General features: G+C 43.1%; 1 protein-coding gene across 1 annotated transcript in view; it reads right to left on the bottom strand.

Moving 5' to 3' along the window:
• The window catches only part of si:dkey-1d7.3 (transmembrane protein 132C), an 82,092-nt gene that overhangs the window by 28,463 nt on the left and 35,453 nt on the right, over positions 1 to 18,176 (bottom strand). Inside the window, exon 4 of the mRNA XM_063211089.1 lies at positions 11,942 to 12,091. Coding sequence (XP_063067159.1) covers positions 11,942 to 12,091 — 150 coding nt within the window. The remainder of the gene's footprint in view (positions 1 to 11,941; positions 12,092 to 18,176) is intronic.

The following is an 18,176-nucleotide window of genomic DNA, read 5'->3' as shown; positions in this document are numbered from 1 at the left end:
GGCCTTAGCTGACCTGACCCTCCTCGCTGTAAACGCACAAACATTACACAAATAACAAACAAACACTTTTATCTGCAATTGGATGCTTAGCCCTCTTTATTTATACCAGTAAATATTAGTTTATTACTTGGTAAATATTTATGAGAAATTCAATTTGTCAATAGCACAGCAGCACAGTTTCAATGAGCAGCATATTTGCAATACCAACTCTGACCACCATCCTACACAGTGCACCTTTAAGATCACCGAGGGCCAGGGGAGGGCCACATGCTGTACTGTGCTTAGACTAACTAACCTCCTCAACGCATAACTTTGAAATTCATCACAATCAATTCTTCACCGCAATTAACAAGTCTCTTGGTTTTATTTGCATACAATCAGGCCTGAGCTGCACAAACATTACACAAACAACCGACAAACTGCGATTTCATTGGAGATTTAGACTCCATGGATGCAGGCATCTAAGGTCACTGAGGACTGAGGATGGGCAGGCACTGAGCAATACTTACTAGACTTCCTCCTCGACGGATAATTTCGGTTCAGCACAATCAATTCTTCACAGCAATTAATACTAAGCCCCTTGGTTTCATTTGCATACAACCAGTCCTAAACTGACCTCTCTGGATGTTGACAAACAAGTATTACGCAATCAGCACACCACAACACTTCCATCCAGGGCTGGACTGGCCATCTGGTATAGCGGGCATTTTCCGGTGGGCCCCGCACTCTATTTTTTTTAATACATTTCTGAAAATAGGGGCCCACGAGGGTGCGGGGCCCACCTGTGATTAAGTTCTGCGCCGCTAATTTTGAGGGGCCCCTTTAAGCCAAAAGTGCCCAGGCCCTATTTCCCAGTAAACCCTGCTTCTATCTGTGTGACTGCGCTCTCAGCTTCCTTTGACGCATACATTTGTGGTCACTGAGGGACAGAGATGGGCACATACAGTTCCGACAAAAATTGAGACACCACCTCGAAATTACAGTTTTTTTCTGGTTTTACTACTTATAGGCATGTGTTTCAGTACAATGGGCATTGTTGTGTCATTCTATAAACTACTGACTATTTCCTCCAAATTACAAAGAAAATAAGATGATATTCACTTTAAACCCACATAATAGTAATGTGTTAACTTGGGAACACATCAAAAATGAATATTTGGCTAAATAACCCTGGATTTTAATCACAGCTTTCATGCATCCTGGCATGCTCTCCACTAGTCTTTCACATCATTCTTGGAAGACTTAATTCCACTCCCGGTGCAAAGATTTAAGTTGCTGAGCTGTTGCTGATAAGTCAATGAGGCACCTCAACTATGAAGTGTGGTAGGGAGAGGAAGGGTGGGATTTGAACCTGCAACCCTCAGATCTAAAGCCCTCAGATCTAAAGCCCTGTAAAGCCCACTAGGCCAAGGCTGCCCCGTAAGAACTGCTAATTTCGAGGTGGTCTCTCAATTTTTTTTCCGTGGCTGTATGTACTACACTGTACTGTCAAAGTGCTTGCATTGCATGCCATGGTGACTTGTTTGTTTATCTGCTGACAGCGAGCGTGTGAAGGGGAAATGAGAAGACTGTTAGGAAATAAGCAGCGAGCGAGCAGAGCAAAGCGCCCTAATCCGCTGGTATCCGCTGAACTTCTGGTATGGATATGAATTGTGTGAGTCGTGCTGATTGCCAGCCCAGCTAGGGATCTCATCACAAGATGGCCCCTGATCAGGGAGGCTGACGACAAGGGTGTGAGAGGAGGGTCCACAAGAGAACTGGGTCCCCATTACATTGTATGTGTTAGGGGTGGGTTGTGGCAGGGCAGTGGTGAAGATGATTGGATGGGGGTGAGGATGGATGGGCCATAGTATGGTTGTCTTTGTGGGAGGAATGGGCATCAGTGGTGGGCAGTCAATAGTGGGTGTGATAGGGGGATAATGGAGGGAGGATGAGGGTGGTGGATGGGAGAGATGGGGATGGGCAGTGTTGAATGGCATGGGAGAAGGGTTGCCAGATGAGACTGATGATTTCCAGTCCAAAAACAGAGGTGGTGTGAGTGACGTGGCTCAGGTTACACAGGTTAGCGAGGCCAGCTAGAGTATGAAGCTTTTGCCATCAAGTCGATCATCATCATCATCATCATCATCATCATCATCATCATCATCATCATCATCACCATCATCTTCTTCATCATCATCATCATCTTCGTCATCATCATCATCTTCTTCATCATCATCACTTTGCACTATTGCACCTTGTAGAGAGGCTTTGGTTTATTTATGAGTATCAGTAGAACCACCCTCATCACCATCATGATGATCATCATCACCACCATCACCATTGCCACCACCACCACCACCACCATCATCATCATCATCATCATCATCATCATCATCGTCGTCGTCGTCGTCATCATCATCGTCATCGTCGTCATCACCACTTTGCACCTTGAAGAGAGGCTTTATTTCATTTAATTCTATTTTATTCTATTCTATCAGTAGAATCATCACGATAACCATCATCACCACCACGATCACCACCGCCACCACCACCATCAACATAATTATTATCATCATCATCATTTTCACATTTTTACATTACATTACATAACATTTAGCAGACGCCTTTGGCCAAAGCGACTTACAAGGAGAAATTTAATTTAAGCAAGAACAGGGTAAGGCACAGTGTATACAGTTGCAACACTGATACCATTGTCCCACACAGAGTAAAGAAGAAGATGTAGCAAAGAATAAGATGCATTAAAAGTGGCAGAAAGTAAACAAAGAAATCAAGGTGCAGTGTGCAGTCATCATCATCAGCATTATAATGATCATCATCATCATCATCATCATCATCATCATCATCATCACTCCTTCCTCTCTCGATGGGAGGGAAGCAGTTGAAACCTACTGTGGTTCTGTTCAGTGTAGTCAGAGAGAGTAAATAAGAAAGAATCTCTGGTGTAGTAGCATTGAGTGTAGTGAGAGTAGTGCTACACAGCTGGATCAACACCACAGGCTATACTACTACTACTACTACTACTACTACTACTACTACTACTACTATGCGGTCAGTGGCACGCTCAATGGACAGCCATGACCTCCCATCCCCCAACCACCACTACACGCTCACACACATAGAGAGAAAAATGTAGAGACACACAAACAGACATGCGCACACGTGGCCACATACATAGGAGCGTGCACACATGCAAACACACATGCACCCACACACACACTCACACACACACACAAGAACGCAAGCGCACACACACACACACACACAAACAAGAACGCAAGCACACGCACACACACACACGCGTACACACACACACACACACTCACAAACACACAAAGACACAAAGACACAAAGACACACACTCACAAAGACACAAACACACACACGCGCGCGCGCACGCACACACGCACACGCACACGCACACGCACACACACACACACACACACAGATGGCCCATCCGTAACCCCCATCCCCTCTCTTATTCCTCTCCTTCCTCTTCTCTCCCTCTCAGTGTGTCAGCAGGGGGGATCAATGGCTCGGGATTGATTGCTATCTAGTGATATCACGTGCTTGTCTGGAAAGCCACCGGTCACAGGAATTGAGAGTTACAGCAAAGCCCCTAAGTACTTACACTTTACTACCCCCACCCCACCCCCAAAGAAAAAAACACAACAAAAAAACAATGCAGTGACGCAGTGATGCCACTGTTCCGGAACTAAAACGGGGGCCACCACAACAGGGGCTGGGCTGTGTGGGCAAGGCAGGGCCTATTTTTCCTTTTCTGGTTTACAGTAAATTCATTTAAAACATTGTCTGTAACACCAGCAATCTCATGTATTACTGTAACAATTCTGCTTTAATTGATATTTGATTGATTGTCACTGGGCATGATTCATTCTTAATTATTTAATCTTTATGAAGCCTTCATCAGACATGTTTTTTTGTTCTCTAATTTATCTCATGTGCCTTGGCCAAGCACATTGATCTTGAAGCCAATCTTTGTGTTTTTATTTTTGTTTGCATCATGCTTCATTCTTGGTCTCTCCCCTGTCATCTGCCTGGCTGCTGGGCTTTAGCGGGGAAGGGCTCTAATTTTACACGAGCCACTTGGCCAAATGCTGCTGAAAATTCAGTTAGGCTGGTATAGCATTAAGATTAACTGGTACTTTGACTGATAGTGATTGTACAGTATGTTTGGCTAGTACGAACTTCTAATAGCCAAATTTGACTAGTGAGACAATATTAATTAATGGATGAATGAATGAATGAATGAATGAATGAATGAATGAATGAATGAATGAATGAATGAATGAATGTCTTAAAGGATAACTGCGGTATTTTCAACATTAAGCCTCATTTCCGAGTTGTCTGCAATGTTCTAGAACTCCCCTCACCGTTTTTTGTTTTGTTTACTGCTGTCTTGGGTATTTGCCAAATTTTGATTCATACCAACCTGCTTCAGAATGGCAAGTCGCCTGCATGTCCGACCACGTCCTTAAAAGCACCAAAAACGTACATTTTCAAATATATCAACTCACCGGAGTAGTTACTGGTCTTCACTGGTAATCCATATCAAATTTTGTTCTGTTGTGACTGTACAGTTACAATGAAATGAGTAAAGTCCAGATGCTCCCGGTGCATATAAAACTACATAAAACCATAAAGAGAATAGGCCCACTAAAACACTGAATAAAGAACTGCAATAAATAACTAGAACAACAGACATTGAAGTACAATATACAATACAATGCAATCTGTATTTATATAGCGCAATATCACAACAAAGTTGTCTCAAAGCGCTTTCAAAATACACATACACAGACTTTCCCCATATTCACACACCAGCTATGGAGTAGTAGTAGTAATGTATGTACTGTTGTATCATGACTGCCTTGGCAGTATAGAGAGGGGGATACGAAAGTCTGCGGACAGCCAGCCAAGCCATGATCTCCACACTGGTTAATGTATTAAAACACTGAATAAAAAGTAAAACGTAATAAAAACTGTAATAAATTACTAGAGCAACAGACACTGTGGTAGTACTATGCACATCATGACTGCCTTGGCAGTATAGAGAGGGGGATACGATAGTCTGCGGACAGCCAGCCATGAGCTCCACACTGGTTCATTTGGGGCGAGATACAGGTACAACGAAATGAGTAAAGTGCAGATGCTCCCGGTGCTTAAAAACCAACATCAAACAGTAAAGAGAATAGGCCCATGCACTAAAACACTGAATAAAAAAACTGCAATAACTAACTAGAACAACAGATACTGAAGTAGTAGCCTATGTACTGTATCATAACTGCCTGTATACACTGTATCATGGCTGCTTTAGCAGTATAGAGAGGGTGATACGAGGTGGGATACGGACAGCCAAGCCATGAGCTCCACGATGGTTAATGCGGGGCCAGATAAGACTCAAATCTGAACTCTCTCTAATCTTCCTGCCAAAGAGTATATGGGAGCCCCTAAGCCAGGATCACACACGGCTGGAGCAGGGATGATTGTTGATAAGTGGGTCGCTGAAGAGAGAGAGAGAGGGGGGGGGGAGGCAGAGAGAGAGGGGGAGATAGATAGAAAGAGAGGGGAGAGAGAGAGAGACAGAGAGAGAGAGGCAGAGAGAGAGGGGGGGAGATAGATAGAAAGAGAGAGAGAGAGAGAGAGAGAGGAGGGAGGGAGGGGGGAGAGAGAGAGAGAGAGAGAGAGAGAGAGAGAGAGAGAGGAGAGAGAGAGAGAGAGAGAGAGAGAGAGAGAGAGAGAGAGAGAGAGAGAGAGAGAGAGAGAGAGGGAGGGAGGGAGGGAGGGAGAGAGGAGGGGGCATACACAGCAGGGGATGTGTTGTTGCTACTGCTGCTGCTTGCTTCTACTGCTGGGCTATTGTGTGTTAGTTACTGTCCACTCTGCACTGGATAAAGTGGTGGTGAGAAACCATCCATCCATGTATTGTGAGTCGCGTCTCGTCTCTGTGTCTCTGGGATACAAATCCATCAGATGCGCCCAAGTACAAATAGATATATACTGTGCGAAGGAGGCCGATAATCACTGCATACACAAGTGTATAAGCATAAAATAAAATAAACTAGTGTGCTGAGTCAGCTCTATTGTAAAAGACTGGATGGGGAGGGGGGAGGAGGGGTGATCAGCAGTGTTTTGCATACAGTAGGATGACTGTAAATAACGGTATTGGACTGTATAGGGTCCAAACACAGCACAACAGTGCACTCCATTTCAAGTGCATTGTTACTGTATCGGACATTATTTCTTTTTCATTAATTAATCCCACAGAACAATGGGCCACCATTGTGGTTGTCTAACCCCTTCTCTGACCCAGACTGTTGTTTTTATTTCCACTGTGAAAAAATACTAACATAAAACAGCAAGCAGCTTTGAAAAATAAATAAAATAAAATTGCTTACCGACCCAAATCAAATGACCCTATGGAAATTAAAGGGTACAAACCCCCTCCCCCCCAACACCCCCCACCCCACCCCCACCCCCCAACCACCACCCCAATACTAACATAAAACAATAACCAGCCTTTTAAAATTATTTGCTTACCAACCCAAATAAGATGACCCTATGGAAATTAAAGGGTACCACCACCCCAAACCATCACCACCCACCCACCTCCTCTCTCTACTGTATTGTGAGACAAACAAAACACTTTCCAGTCCTCCAGTATGTGCCCTGTCTAGTGTATAATTTTAAAGAGACAATAATTTGTTTCCGGAATATGAGGATTAGATGGTAATATCAAATGCCAAAGGGCAAACACTCATCCTTGTGGATGGTGTATCACCCTGCACTGAGACCCTGCACTGAGACCCTGCACTGAGCCCTGTATGTCTATAATCATATGCTCTCATATGACCATCAGCAGAGCCCGAGGAGATACCTTCATCAGCACCATCTCAACCTACCGGTATATCATATTATATACAGTGAGTCCAATATGTATTTGATCCCTTGCTGATTTTGTTGGTTTGCCTACTAACAAAGACATGATCAGTCAATGCATGTTATGATAATATGTATTCTAATATGGAGAGACAGAATATGAAAAAGAAAATCCAGAAATTAACTTAAAAGAATATATATTAATTTATTTCCATTTCATCGAGCAAAATAAGTATTTGATCCCCTGCCAACTGATTACAGTTCCGGGCCCACAGACCAGATGGGCACTTCCGATCAACTTGTCATCTGAATTAAAGACACCTGTACATACTAACATGCATTAAAGACACATTGAATCAGCAGAATCAGTCCATAGTATGAGTGAATCAGCCACACTCCAACCTCACCAGCATGGGAAAGACCAAAGAGAGGTCAAATGATATCAGGGACAAGATTTTAGACCTGAACAAAGATTAAATGGGCTGCAAAGCCACAAGAAAGAGACTGGGTATTAATGACCCAGCTGTTGATGCATTTCTTCCAAAATTTGAGGAATACAAAATGACTATCCATCAAGCTGTCTGGGGTTCTATACAAGATTTGACCTTTTGTAGGGATTTGATAATCATGAGAACAGAGAGAAAGCACCCGAGACCTGTACGGGATGAACTAGGCAATGATATCATAGCTACTGGGACCAAAATCTCTGAGAAAACTACTGGTAGCACTTAATGCCACAGAGGTTTAAAATCCTGTAGTGCACACATGGTACCTCTACTTCAGAAGGAACCTGTGCAGTCCCACCTGAGGTTTGCCAAGGGACATCAGGCTGGTTTAGGACATGAAAAGGAGGTGCCAGATGAAACCAAAATCAAGCTGTTTGGCATTAACACAACTCAATGTATTTTGAGAAAGAGTACTGCTGTCTATGATCCCAAGAACACCCTCCTCACCATCATGCATGAAAGTGGTATCATTATGGTTTGAGGGTGTTTGTCTGGCCAAGGCACAGGACAACTTCACATCGTCAATGAATGGATGGAGGGAGACATGTAATGTACAATCCTGAGTGCAAACATCCTTCCCCCCACCACTACACTGAAGGGTGGGCCATTTTTGGATCTCCCAACATGACAATAATACACAACATACAGTCAAAGCAACGAAGGAGTGGCTCAATAAGAAGCATATTAAAGTTTTGAAGTGGCCTAGACAGTCTCCAAATATTAACCCTATAGTAATTCTATGGAGAGAACTGAACCTCCCATTTGCCAAGCTACAGCCACAAACTATTAATGTTTTAGAGATAATCTGCAAAGAAAAATGGGCAAAAATATTGTCTACTATATGCACAAACATTGTCATCAACTAAAAGAAGCATCTGACCTCAGTGCTAGACAACTAGGGTTTTGTCACGAAGCACTTTATCTTCTTCAGCTAGAGGGGTCAAATACTTATTTGCCTACATGAAATACAAATACATTAAAGTATATTATTTTACGTTATTTTCTGGAATTTCTTTTTGATATTCTGTCTCTCCATGTTTGAATACATATTATCATAAATTTATAGACTGATCATGTCTTTATAAGTGGGCAAACCGGCAAAATCAGCAAGGGATCAAATACATATTGGACTCACTGTATATACGTACGACCACCATCACCACCACCATCCTCCTCCTCCTCCTCCTCCTCCTCCTCCTCCTCCTCATCATCATCATCATCATCATCTCAACCTATTTTATCCATGAAACGACCACCACCACCACCACCACCACCACCATCGTTGTCATCATCATCATCATCACCATCATCATCATGAGCAGCAGCATCAGCATCAGCATCATCATCAACTTCGTTTTTTATTCGCATCAGTATCAACACTGGGCCTTTTCTTCCATGAGGTACAAAACATACACTGTACGGTATGGAGTTTCTATACAGCACAATTTGCTAGTACAGTACTGTATCTTGCTGAGCCAGCTGGTTCGTCTCGCTCTGACTTGCTGCGTCTATACTGTGTCATTTAGGCCTAGAGTACAATGACAAATGGAGCAGGCAATGCTGACCAATTAAAAAAGCAAGACCATTAGAGCACAAGACCATTACTACATAATTCCATCAAAAAATATAACTTATGGTCAAAAAGCAGAGCAAAAAAACCAATGTAAAAATCATTGTTTCTCTAACAATTGCTTAATAATATCACGGACAAGACAAATAGTTGCGGGCTGAGTTAAAGATGTTTCTGATAAAAGCCACTTAGCGGGCGACGTTAAATCATGATCAATGGGTGGTTGATATCCTAAAACTACCGACTCATGGTGGGACGCTATGAGCCATCCATTCATTTTAATTTAATGATAAGTCTTGCCTGACCTTGTTCACATTAAGTCTGTCTGTCGCTTTGGGGTTTTTTATATCGTTGCATGGGGGAAGGACACCGTTTCATCTTCATTTAGAACTAAAGAGACCCCACTTGTGAAGGCAGACTGCCTGCGCTGGGCATCTGTTCTGGAGGAGATGCGTAATCACAGACAGACGAAAAACTACTTGTTATTTTTGCAGTTTTTTTGTTTTTTTTGTTTGGCACTCAGTCATCACACAATCTGTTACTTATTTTGTCTCTTTTTCACTCTTGTACAAGAGTGAATAAAGAACATCTGGCGCTAAGAACAAAAAAAAAAATCAGTTCATCTAAGGATTCCAAAAAAATACTTGTGATTAATTTGAAGAGGTGATGTGTGTCACCACGGTAACTATAAATATTACTCCCAGAAGTGAGAAATGAAAATATAATTAAATTGAGTTGTAAAAAAGTGGTGAGGATTGGGGAAGCTTCAAAGTCATGGACAATCTGTCTGAACAACAAAAATCATTTTTTTGTTGTTGTCAAAAATCCATTTTTTCCTGTCACTGTGCCTCCCCTTGGCAGGTTGCGTATTATATTATCCGAAGTGAAGCCTTTTGATAGATGATATACATCCAGGCATGTCCACTCAGGGGGAGAGCTATGGGTGGGGCAAGCAGGGCATTTGCCCCTGGGCCCATGGGGCCCCTCCTGTATTGATAATGGGGGCCCTATTGTGACTACGGCAAGCTGTTTGAGGGGCCCTATCAGTGTTTTGTCTACTTGGCAGGTTGTATATTAAATTATCCGGAGTGAAGCCTATTGATACAAACCCCAACTCCGATGAAGTTGGGACGTTTGGTAAACAGTGAATAAAATCAAAATGCTATCATTTTCAAAACATTCAATCTATTCATTAGATGGAGAATAGTGAAAAGACAACATATTAAGTGTTAAAACTGAGAAAAAATATTGTTTTGGGGGACATATGTACTCATTTATAATTTGATAAATCCAACACGTCTCAAAAGAGTTGGGACGGGGACAATAAATGGCAGCAAATGTCGAGGAAGACTAAAAACAAAACAAAAGACAACACTTAACAGTTAAATACATTAACCGATGAGATGATTTTATATAAAAAACAGTGTTAATTCCTATCTTGGACATGATTTCACCAGCTTAAATGGAGGGTGTATTCCTTGTCATGTTTTGCAATGTTTTCCTTTCTGTAGTGCTTACAGTGTGACAGGTCTTGACCAAAAACCCACCATTTTATCACCTGCTGGTCCTTATGATGGAGCCAAACTGTTAAAACATAGTAGAGAATGCAATTTGACCTTACTATGTGGCAGTAATCGAAGATCTCCCTTCAAAATATAATGCATGAGTGGCTTTTCATGCTGTTTAAAACCCATTTATACCATTCAGCACTGTATTTAACTCTACAGATGAGTGAGAACATCTTAAACAATGCACTACTGCACCCGCATGCCATCATGGAGGCTGACTTTTGAAGCTAGCACTAACACAAGTTGGATGGTCCATTTTTACTGTAGCACAGGATGTGCAATGCTCTATTATTGTCAAAAAGAATGGACTTCTACTACTTCTGCTGACTTCTGTAAGCAAAGGACAGTTTCCCATGTCTTCTGGGTCTATTTCAAGTGAGCTCAGGTGCTTAGGAGAATGTTACACCCCTGTATCATTTTCATGCATTAAGCATTCTTAATATGGTAAATTTTCAATAGCTCTAGCACTCCAGGAATTAGAGTGAGACTACAGCCAATATATATTTCATGATGTCATGAACCTATACAATGATTTTATCAACAAAAATATGTCTTATATACACTCAATCGTGGTAAATCAAAGGGAATTCAAAAATGTATGTAATAACTATGGTAATTATTCCCTTTGCATCTTTAATTCTGAGTGACTCATCCTCTCTGTGATGATCTTATACCTGGACACCTATATTGTCCGTCAGTACAATTCATTTTGAAATGTTCTTCTTTGTTGTTTTATCTTATTTGGATGTTTACTAAATTTCACTGATCCCCGTCCCAACTCTTTTGAGACGTGTTGGATTTATCAAATTAGAAATGAGTACATATGTCCCCCAAAACAATATTTTTTCTCGGTTTTAACACTTAATATGTTGTCTTTTCACTATTCTCCATCTAATGAATAGATTGAATGTTTTGAAAATGATAGCATTTTGATTTTATTCACTGTTTACCAAACGTCCCAACTTCATCGGAGTTGGGGTTTGTAGATAGAGGATATACATCCGCTCACTCACTTCAAGGTGCAGTTTGTCATCGCAGGAGTTTTTAAAGATTCACAGCACATGTTCACTTCAAACCCCATCCACATCCCTATCCACACCCCTTTCACTGAAGCTGTGAAACACACACCAACAGGCACACGTAGCGCCTATATAGTATGCATATACACATTTGGCACAGAGACAAAAAGAAACACAGCTAGCACGCACGCAAACACACACACATGCGCATGCACGCACACGCACACGCACACGCACACGCACACGCACATGCAGACATGCGTGCACGCACGCGCACACACACACAGACAAAGACACGTACAAAGTCACGTATGACTGCACACACAAACACAGACACACACACACACACAGGCATACAAAAACCATGTCCAAACTGACCTTTTCCCAGGTATAGCGCTCTTCTTCTGGCAGACTACGTAGAGTGTGTAGGGGGGGTCCTCTGGTCTGCCTGGTTCTAGGGCCACATCCCACAGGGTGGGGTCACTGGGACGCGCCGCGCTGAAGGACAGGCCCTTCTTCACCGTGCTCCTGCCAAATAGACACACACAAACAAAGACATGCACATACACACACACATACACACACATTACTCATGTAATCATCACAAAGACCAGGGGTCCGTTTCTCGATTCTTGTCGTTGCTAACCGTCTTAAGACCGTCTTACCGTTCCCTTGGATTTAGTGGTGAGCGTCGCTGTCGAGAGAGAGTTGAGTCGCTCGTACGAAGGACTTTGCTAACGACGATAGCAAAGACGCTTTCGAGAAACGGACCCCTGAGCACTTAGAAATACTTTATTTACAAGCATACACATACTGATATGGCAAGCACACACATTCTCACACCCAAATACAATATTAGCTTCGAAAACCTGACAACTGGCCCTACCGTGGCCTATTGGTAGCGCAGTCATTTGCCATGCGGCTGACCCGGGTTCGGTTCCCGACCCGGGTCATTTGCAGACCCCTCCCCATCTCTCTCCCCATTCGCTTCCTGTCCACCTCTTATACTATCCTGTCTTCAATAAAGTTGAAAAAAGACAACAAAAAAACCTGATAACTACCAACAGCAGCACACTTGACAGACACATACAAGCATACTGAATATTCTCATGAACTGGGGGTGTCAGAGTGTGAGTGCAAGTGTTTGATTTTAAGAAGCAACATATGTGTGTCTTTGGCTGGAGACTGGAGAAAGGGAACTGTGTGTGTGTGTGTGTGTGTGTGTGTGTGTGTGTGTGTGTGTGTGTGTGTGTGTGTGTGTGTGTGTGTGTGTGTGTGTGTGTGTGTGTGTGTGTGTGTGTGTGTGTGTGTGTGTGTGTGTGTGTGTGTCTGTGCAACATGGTAGTTGCATTTCAGTGCTGAACAGGGGGATGTTGATTGTCTGTGTATCTGTATGTATGTGTGTGCGTGAGGGCGGACGCGCGTCCTTGCGTGCGTGCGTGCGTGCGTGCTCGAATCTGTGTGAGTGTCTAACATGGAGCGTGTGTGTCAGGGGTTGAGAGGAGGCTGATGGGAGTGGTGTGTGTGTGTGTGTGTGTGTGTGTGTGTGTGTGTGTGTGTGTGTGTGTGTGTGTGTGTGTGTGTGTGTGTGTGTGTGTGTGTGTGTGTGTGTGTGTGTGTGTCTAACAGGTTGATGGGAGTGGGATGTTTACCTGGACACCCGGAGACAGAAAATCAACAAGAGCTCTTTGTGCGATCAGACACACTAGACAGGACCCAGACACATCTCATTCCCATCAGCACACACACACGCACACACGCTCACACGCTCACACGCACATTCACACTCACACTCACACACATTTAAACTGATGTCCAATTCCACCAAGTTACACACGCGCACACACACACACACACACACACACACATGCACGCACTCACGTATACACAGGCATCCAACAAAACATCAACAGCTGAAACTGCCAACTAGCAACACACACACGCACGCACGCACACACACACACACACACACACACACACACATACCATCTAACAAAACATCAACAGCTGAAACTGCCAACCAGCAACACACAAAGCGCATTCTGGAATACTGCGAGCCCTCCACTCTTGCTGTTATTTTCCTCTGGACAATTTCTAGTTTCCAAAAGAGTGTGTTCATTTGTAATGTGTACAAATTGCCTTTGGGTGACAACCTGTATGGACACAGTGCATTGTGCTTTCTTGTAACAGTATAGGCAGGGAGGTATATACACATTATGCAAACACCAACTTAGAGTTAGAATTTAGAGTTAGAAAAACGTTTTTGTCCCTCATGGTGAAATTTTGGCCAGTAAGTGGGGTGCAGCAGCAGGGCTTGACATTAACTTTTTCACCCACCAGCCACTGTGGCTAGTGGTTTTCCTGAGTCACTAGCCATAGAGGTATTCCACTAGCCACAGATTTCTTATTGTTTTTTTTCTTTATCATGATACTGCACGTCTAACCTCAGAGGATGAGGTGCTAAAGCAAGATGAGTGTATACCTTTCAAATACAAACAATAGATACACAAGGCGCAAACAACAGAATAAAGGCTACTATGATGCATATGTCATACCAAATAAGCTGCCAGCCAAATTGGCTAGTGACACTGAAAGTATTACTAGCCACAGCCAAGTTTTACCAGCGTTTGGCCGGTTGGCAGGTGCCAGTGTCAAGCCCTGTGCAGCAGGCATGTTGTATTGGCTGTGGCATGACGAAAAACAAGACAAGAGGGAAGGGAGAGCCAGAGGGAGATAGATAGAGAGAGAGAGACACAGAGAGACAGAGACAGAGAGACAGACCACACACACACACACACACACACACACGCACACGCACACGCACACGCACACGCACACACACACATACTCACACACTCACACACTCACACACACACACACACACACACACACACACACACACACACACACACACACACACACACACACACACACACACACACACACACACACACACACACACACACACACACGCACACACACACACACACACACACACACACACACACACACACACACACACACACACACACACACACACACACACTTTTGCACTTTGTGCTATCTGTTTCCATCTGAGTCGAGTCGATACCTGCTCTGAGAACTACACTGATAAGGTTAATTGGGTGAACTGAGTCTGTAATATCTGAATAATATTATAATGTCTGTCTTCAAAAGGGCATGGAGTTTTGAAGTACTTTTGCACCTCAACTCATGTACTCAACAGTTAGTCCTATGTGATTCAGAAATATTCTTTAAAAAAAAAAATTAATTCAGCAATGCTCATTTGATGTCCATGTAAACACCACACGTATGACTATGAAGTATGAACTGACCTCCCTTTGTTATTTTTAACAGCAAAAAGCCAAAGTCAGAGCCAAAGGTAACATTCAACATCAAATGTGGATATGAAAGTATACGTGACCTGAAGAAGATGCAGGCTACTGCATGTTGCCAAGCAACATCTGAAAGGACCAGGGGTGCGTTTCTTGACAACATTGTTGCTAACTAAGTTAGCAACTTACTTGGTTGCAATGCAATTTCCCATTGGAAACCTAGTAAGTTGCTAACTGGTTAGCAATGATGCTATCGAGAAATGGGGACCAGGTTGGATTGGTAATATAAAGAGGGGAGACTAGACTACTATATACACAATCATTCTCTTAGAACGTCTCACACCAGAAATAGATGGCTTTCTGATGCCTGTGTGTTAGAACAATATTGGCCAAGAGAAAGGGGAGCAGATTTAACAGAGGGCAGATTAACAAGAGAGAGAGAGGGAGAGAGAGAGAGGGAGAGAGAGAGAGAGAGATATAGAGAGAGAGAGAGAGAGAGAGAGAGAGAGAGAGAGAGAGAGAGAGAGAGGGAGAGAGATACAGACAGATAGACAGACAGACAGACATAGAGAGACAGAGGCAGAGGCAGAGACAGAGCGAGACAGAGAGACAGAAAGAGGAGAGATAGAGAGAGGAGAGAGGAGAGACAGGTTGGCACATCTGCACAACACAGAGCTCTCTCTCTTTCTCCCTGGACTAGGATGAATTAAATGGCCATAATCCCTGCACTGCTCTGTTCATTACACAAAGGGGGGTTGTGCTCAGTGCTCTGCTCAGACAGGAGGCTAAGTGGTGGCCTCTGCTGCATTATGGCCCTGAGGGACTGACGAAGGGAAACCCATCACCCTGTGCACAGCTAAAATTCAATGTTTTTCCATTTTCTTTGTCCTTTTTTGAAATAAAGTATTTTTGGGGGCTTTAAAAGCCTTGATAGTTTTTTTTCTCAGACAGGACAGTGAAGTAAAGACAGGAAGTGAGTTGGGAGAGAGAGACGGGGAAGGTCCGCATAGTAGACCATAGTAGTGATCCGAACCTGGGTCAGTCGCATAGTAGACAAGTGCCCCACCATATCAGCCACGGTAGGACCTCTTTTTACTTTTTTGGAATCTTTTTTTGAATTTAGGAGAAGATTAAAACAGCATCAAGTAAGAAAACATTGTACTACCCACCCGGCCCTCTGATTCCATTGTTTTCAATAGCAGCACACACACACCGGTGGCAAAGTCTGCAGAGTCGATGCTGGCTGCTGATTATGATTGACAGCTATTTTGTTGGAGCAGTTTGCTAAAAAGTTTTGTAGAATCCAGAAGGTCAAGGTCAAGGTCAAGGTCAAGGTAGACTTAATTATTCCCCAGGAGGAAACTCCAGTGGTTCCTTTCCAGATCTCTGGCGTTAAGAGGAAACTCCAGTAAAGTCTTTCTTGGTAATATCCATTCAACCATTATTGCCGTCTGTGAACTCATTTTGTTATTGCAGAGATTGGTCAACTGTGGAAAAGAGTTTGGCCTTTTCCTGCAGTAGTCATCTCTCTATTGTTCGCCATTCTGTAAAGACACGACTCTCAGTCAACCTGGAATCAAACCACACAAAAAAACAGAGACAGGAAAAAGGAGATACTGTAGTATATAGAAATACGTCTAAAAAAAAAGAAGTCCAGCCATTTCAGTATCAATCCATAACCCATTAGACCATTTCACATCTCGCTGGGAGGGAAAGCCATGCTTTGCTTTGGGAAGCTGTAATTGCGCAGCTCTATCAAGCAACTCCATCTCCTTGCTCCAATCCATCGCCAGCATGCTTCACTATAGTCAATAAGGAACACACAGCTACCACTCTGATTAACCCAGAAGGGCCTAATGCAAGCAATTGAAAATCAATACCGCTGCAAAAATCTTCCATAATTCACCAGCACTAAAAGGATATTATGATTTCTTTTACTAGAAAAAAAATATACAGAAACAAGAAAATATGCATTACTGTAATTCGGTGAGGTTCATTTTCCACTGAATTAAAGTTCTTGCTCAAGTGCATTTGGGTGAATAAACCTCCTGGAAAACCATCATTTCCCTGTAACCAAGAAAGGGTCACGGAGATATTGCAATTAATCAGTGTGTGTGTGTGTGTGTGTGTGTGTGTGTGTGTGTGTGTGTGTGTGTGTGTGTGTGTGTGTGTGTGTGTGTGTGTGTGTGTGTGTGTGTGTGTGTGTGTGTGTGTGTGTGTGTGTGTGTGTGTGTGTGTGTGTGTGTGTGTGTGTGTGTGTGTGTGTGTGTGTGTGTGTGTGTGCATGCGTGCGTGTGCACTTGCCTGTGTATGTGTCTGTGTGTGTGTGTGTGTGCGTGTGACTGGTGATGCTTGGTGGCATTACAGGTTGTGAGAGTGTTTGAACTAAGTGTACCCCACGAAGATGATAAATCAACCAACTCAGAAAAGGGTTTGTTGCAAAGCTTGTCAATAATCCCTAATTAATTATTTAGTGTCAGGTGAATACAAACAGCTCAGGAAAACGTGACTGAGTTTGATAGTGGAGTTAAGTGAAAAAGTTACAAAAAGGTGAAAGCAAAAACCTCCCAAGATAAAAACCAAGTCAGTTAGCCCAACTATTCATCATTTTATCCTCCAATGCCAACCGCAGTAACTTATTTGTTTGGTCTTATGACAAACCACAAGTCCCTCCACACTTTCTCCTCATTTCCACTAAAGGGCCTTTCTTCTCTGCAGCAGCTACAATACCTTAACGTTTTTTTAGGATAAAATTAACTCACCGGCTGAGGTACCCGTCTGTCAATCAGTAACAAAAACACCTCTGATGTAATGCAAGGTCTTAATTAACTTTTGCCCTCACTAATAAATTATCTCTACTCGTCTCCTCTTTAGTCTACTGCAAAGCCTTGTTTTCCTGGCCAAGCTTTGTGTGGCACACCACATGCCTGTCAATCCCAAGAGCATCTCTGTTGCAAGGCCTTGTTTGTGTGGGCAAACCTTGCTGACACGCTGTCAGTCATTAAGTGATCACAGAGGAAAGGAACTGCTGCTGTGGGTGCTGTTACCGACAGTATGCTACCTGTGGTTGGTGTGGATCCAGGGCTGGACTGGTCATCTGGCATAGCGGGCATTCACCGGTGGGCCCCGTAACCTTGTGGGCCCCTATCTTCAATGTTTTTTTTCCATATTTTTTTTTACAGTTCTGAAAATAAGGCCCCACGAGGGTGAGTTCTGCACTGCTAACTATGAGGGGCCCCTTTAAGCCAAAAGTGCCCGGGCCCTTTTTCTTGCCCAAT

Source organism: Engraulis encrasicolus, chromosome 11 (assembly GCF_034702125.1).
Source record: "Engraulis encrasicolus isolate BLACKSEA-1 chromosome 11, IST_EnEncr_1.0, whole genome shotgun sequence".
Taxonomy (NCBI): Eukaryota; Metazoa; Chordata; class Actinopteri; order Clupeiformes; family Engraulidae; genus Engraulis; species Engraulis encrasicolus.
Note: the sequence above shows the minus strand (reverse complement) of the source record. Positions and strands in the feature narration are given on the sequence as shown.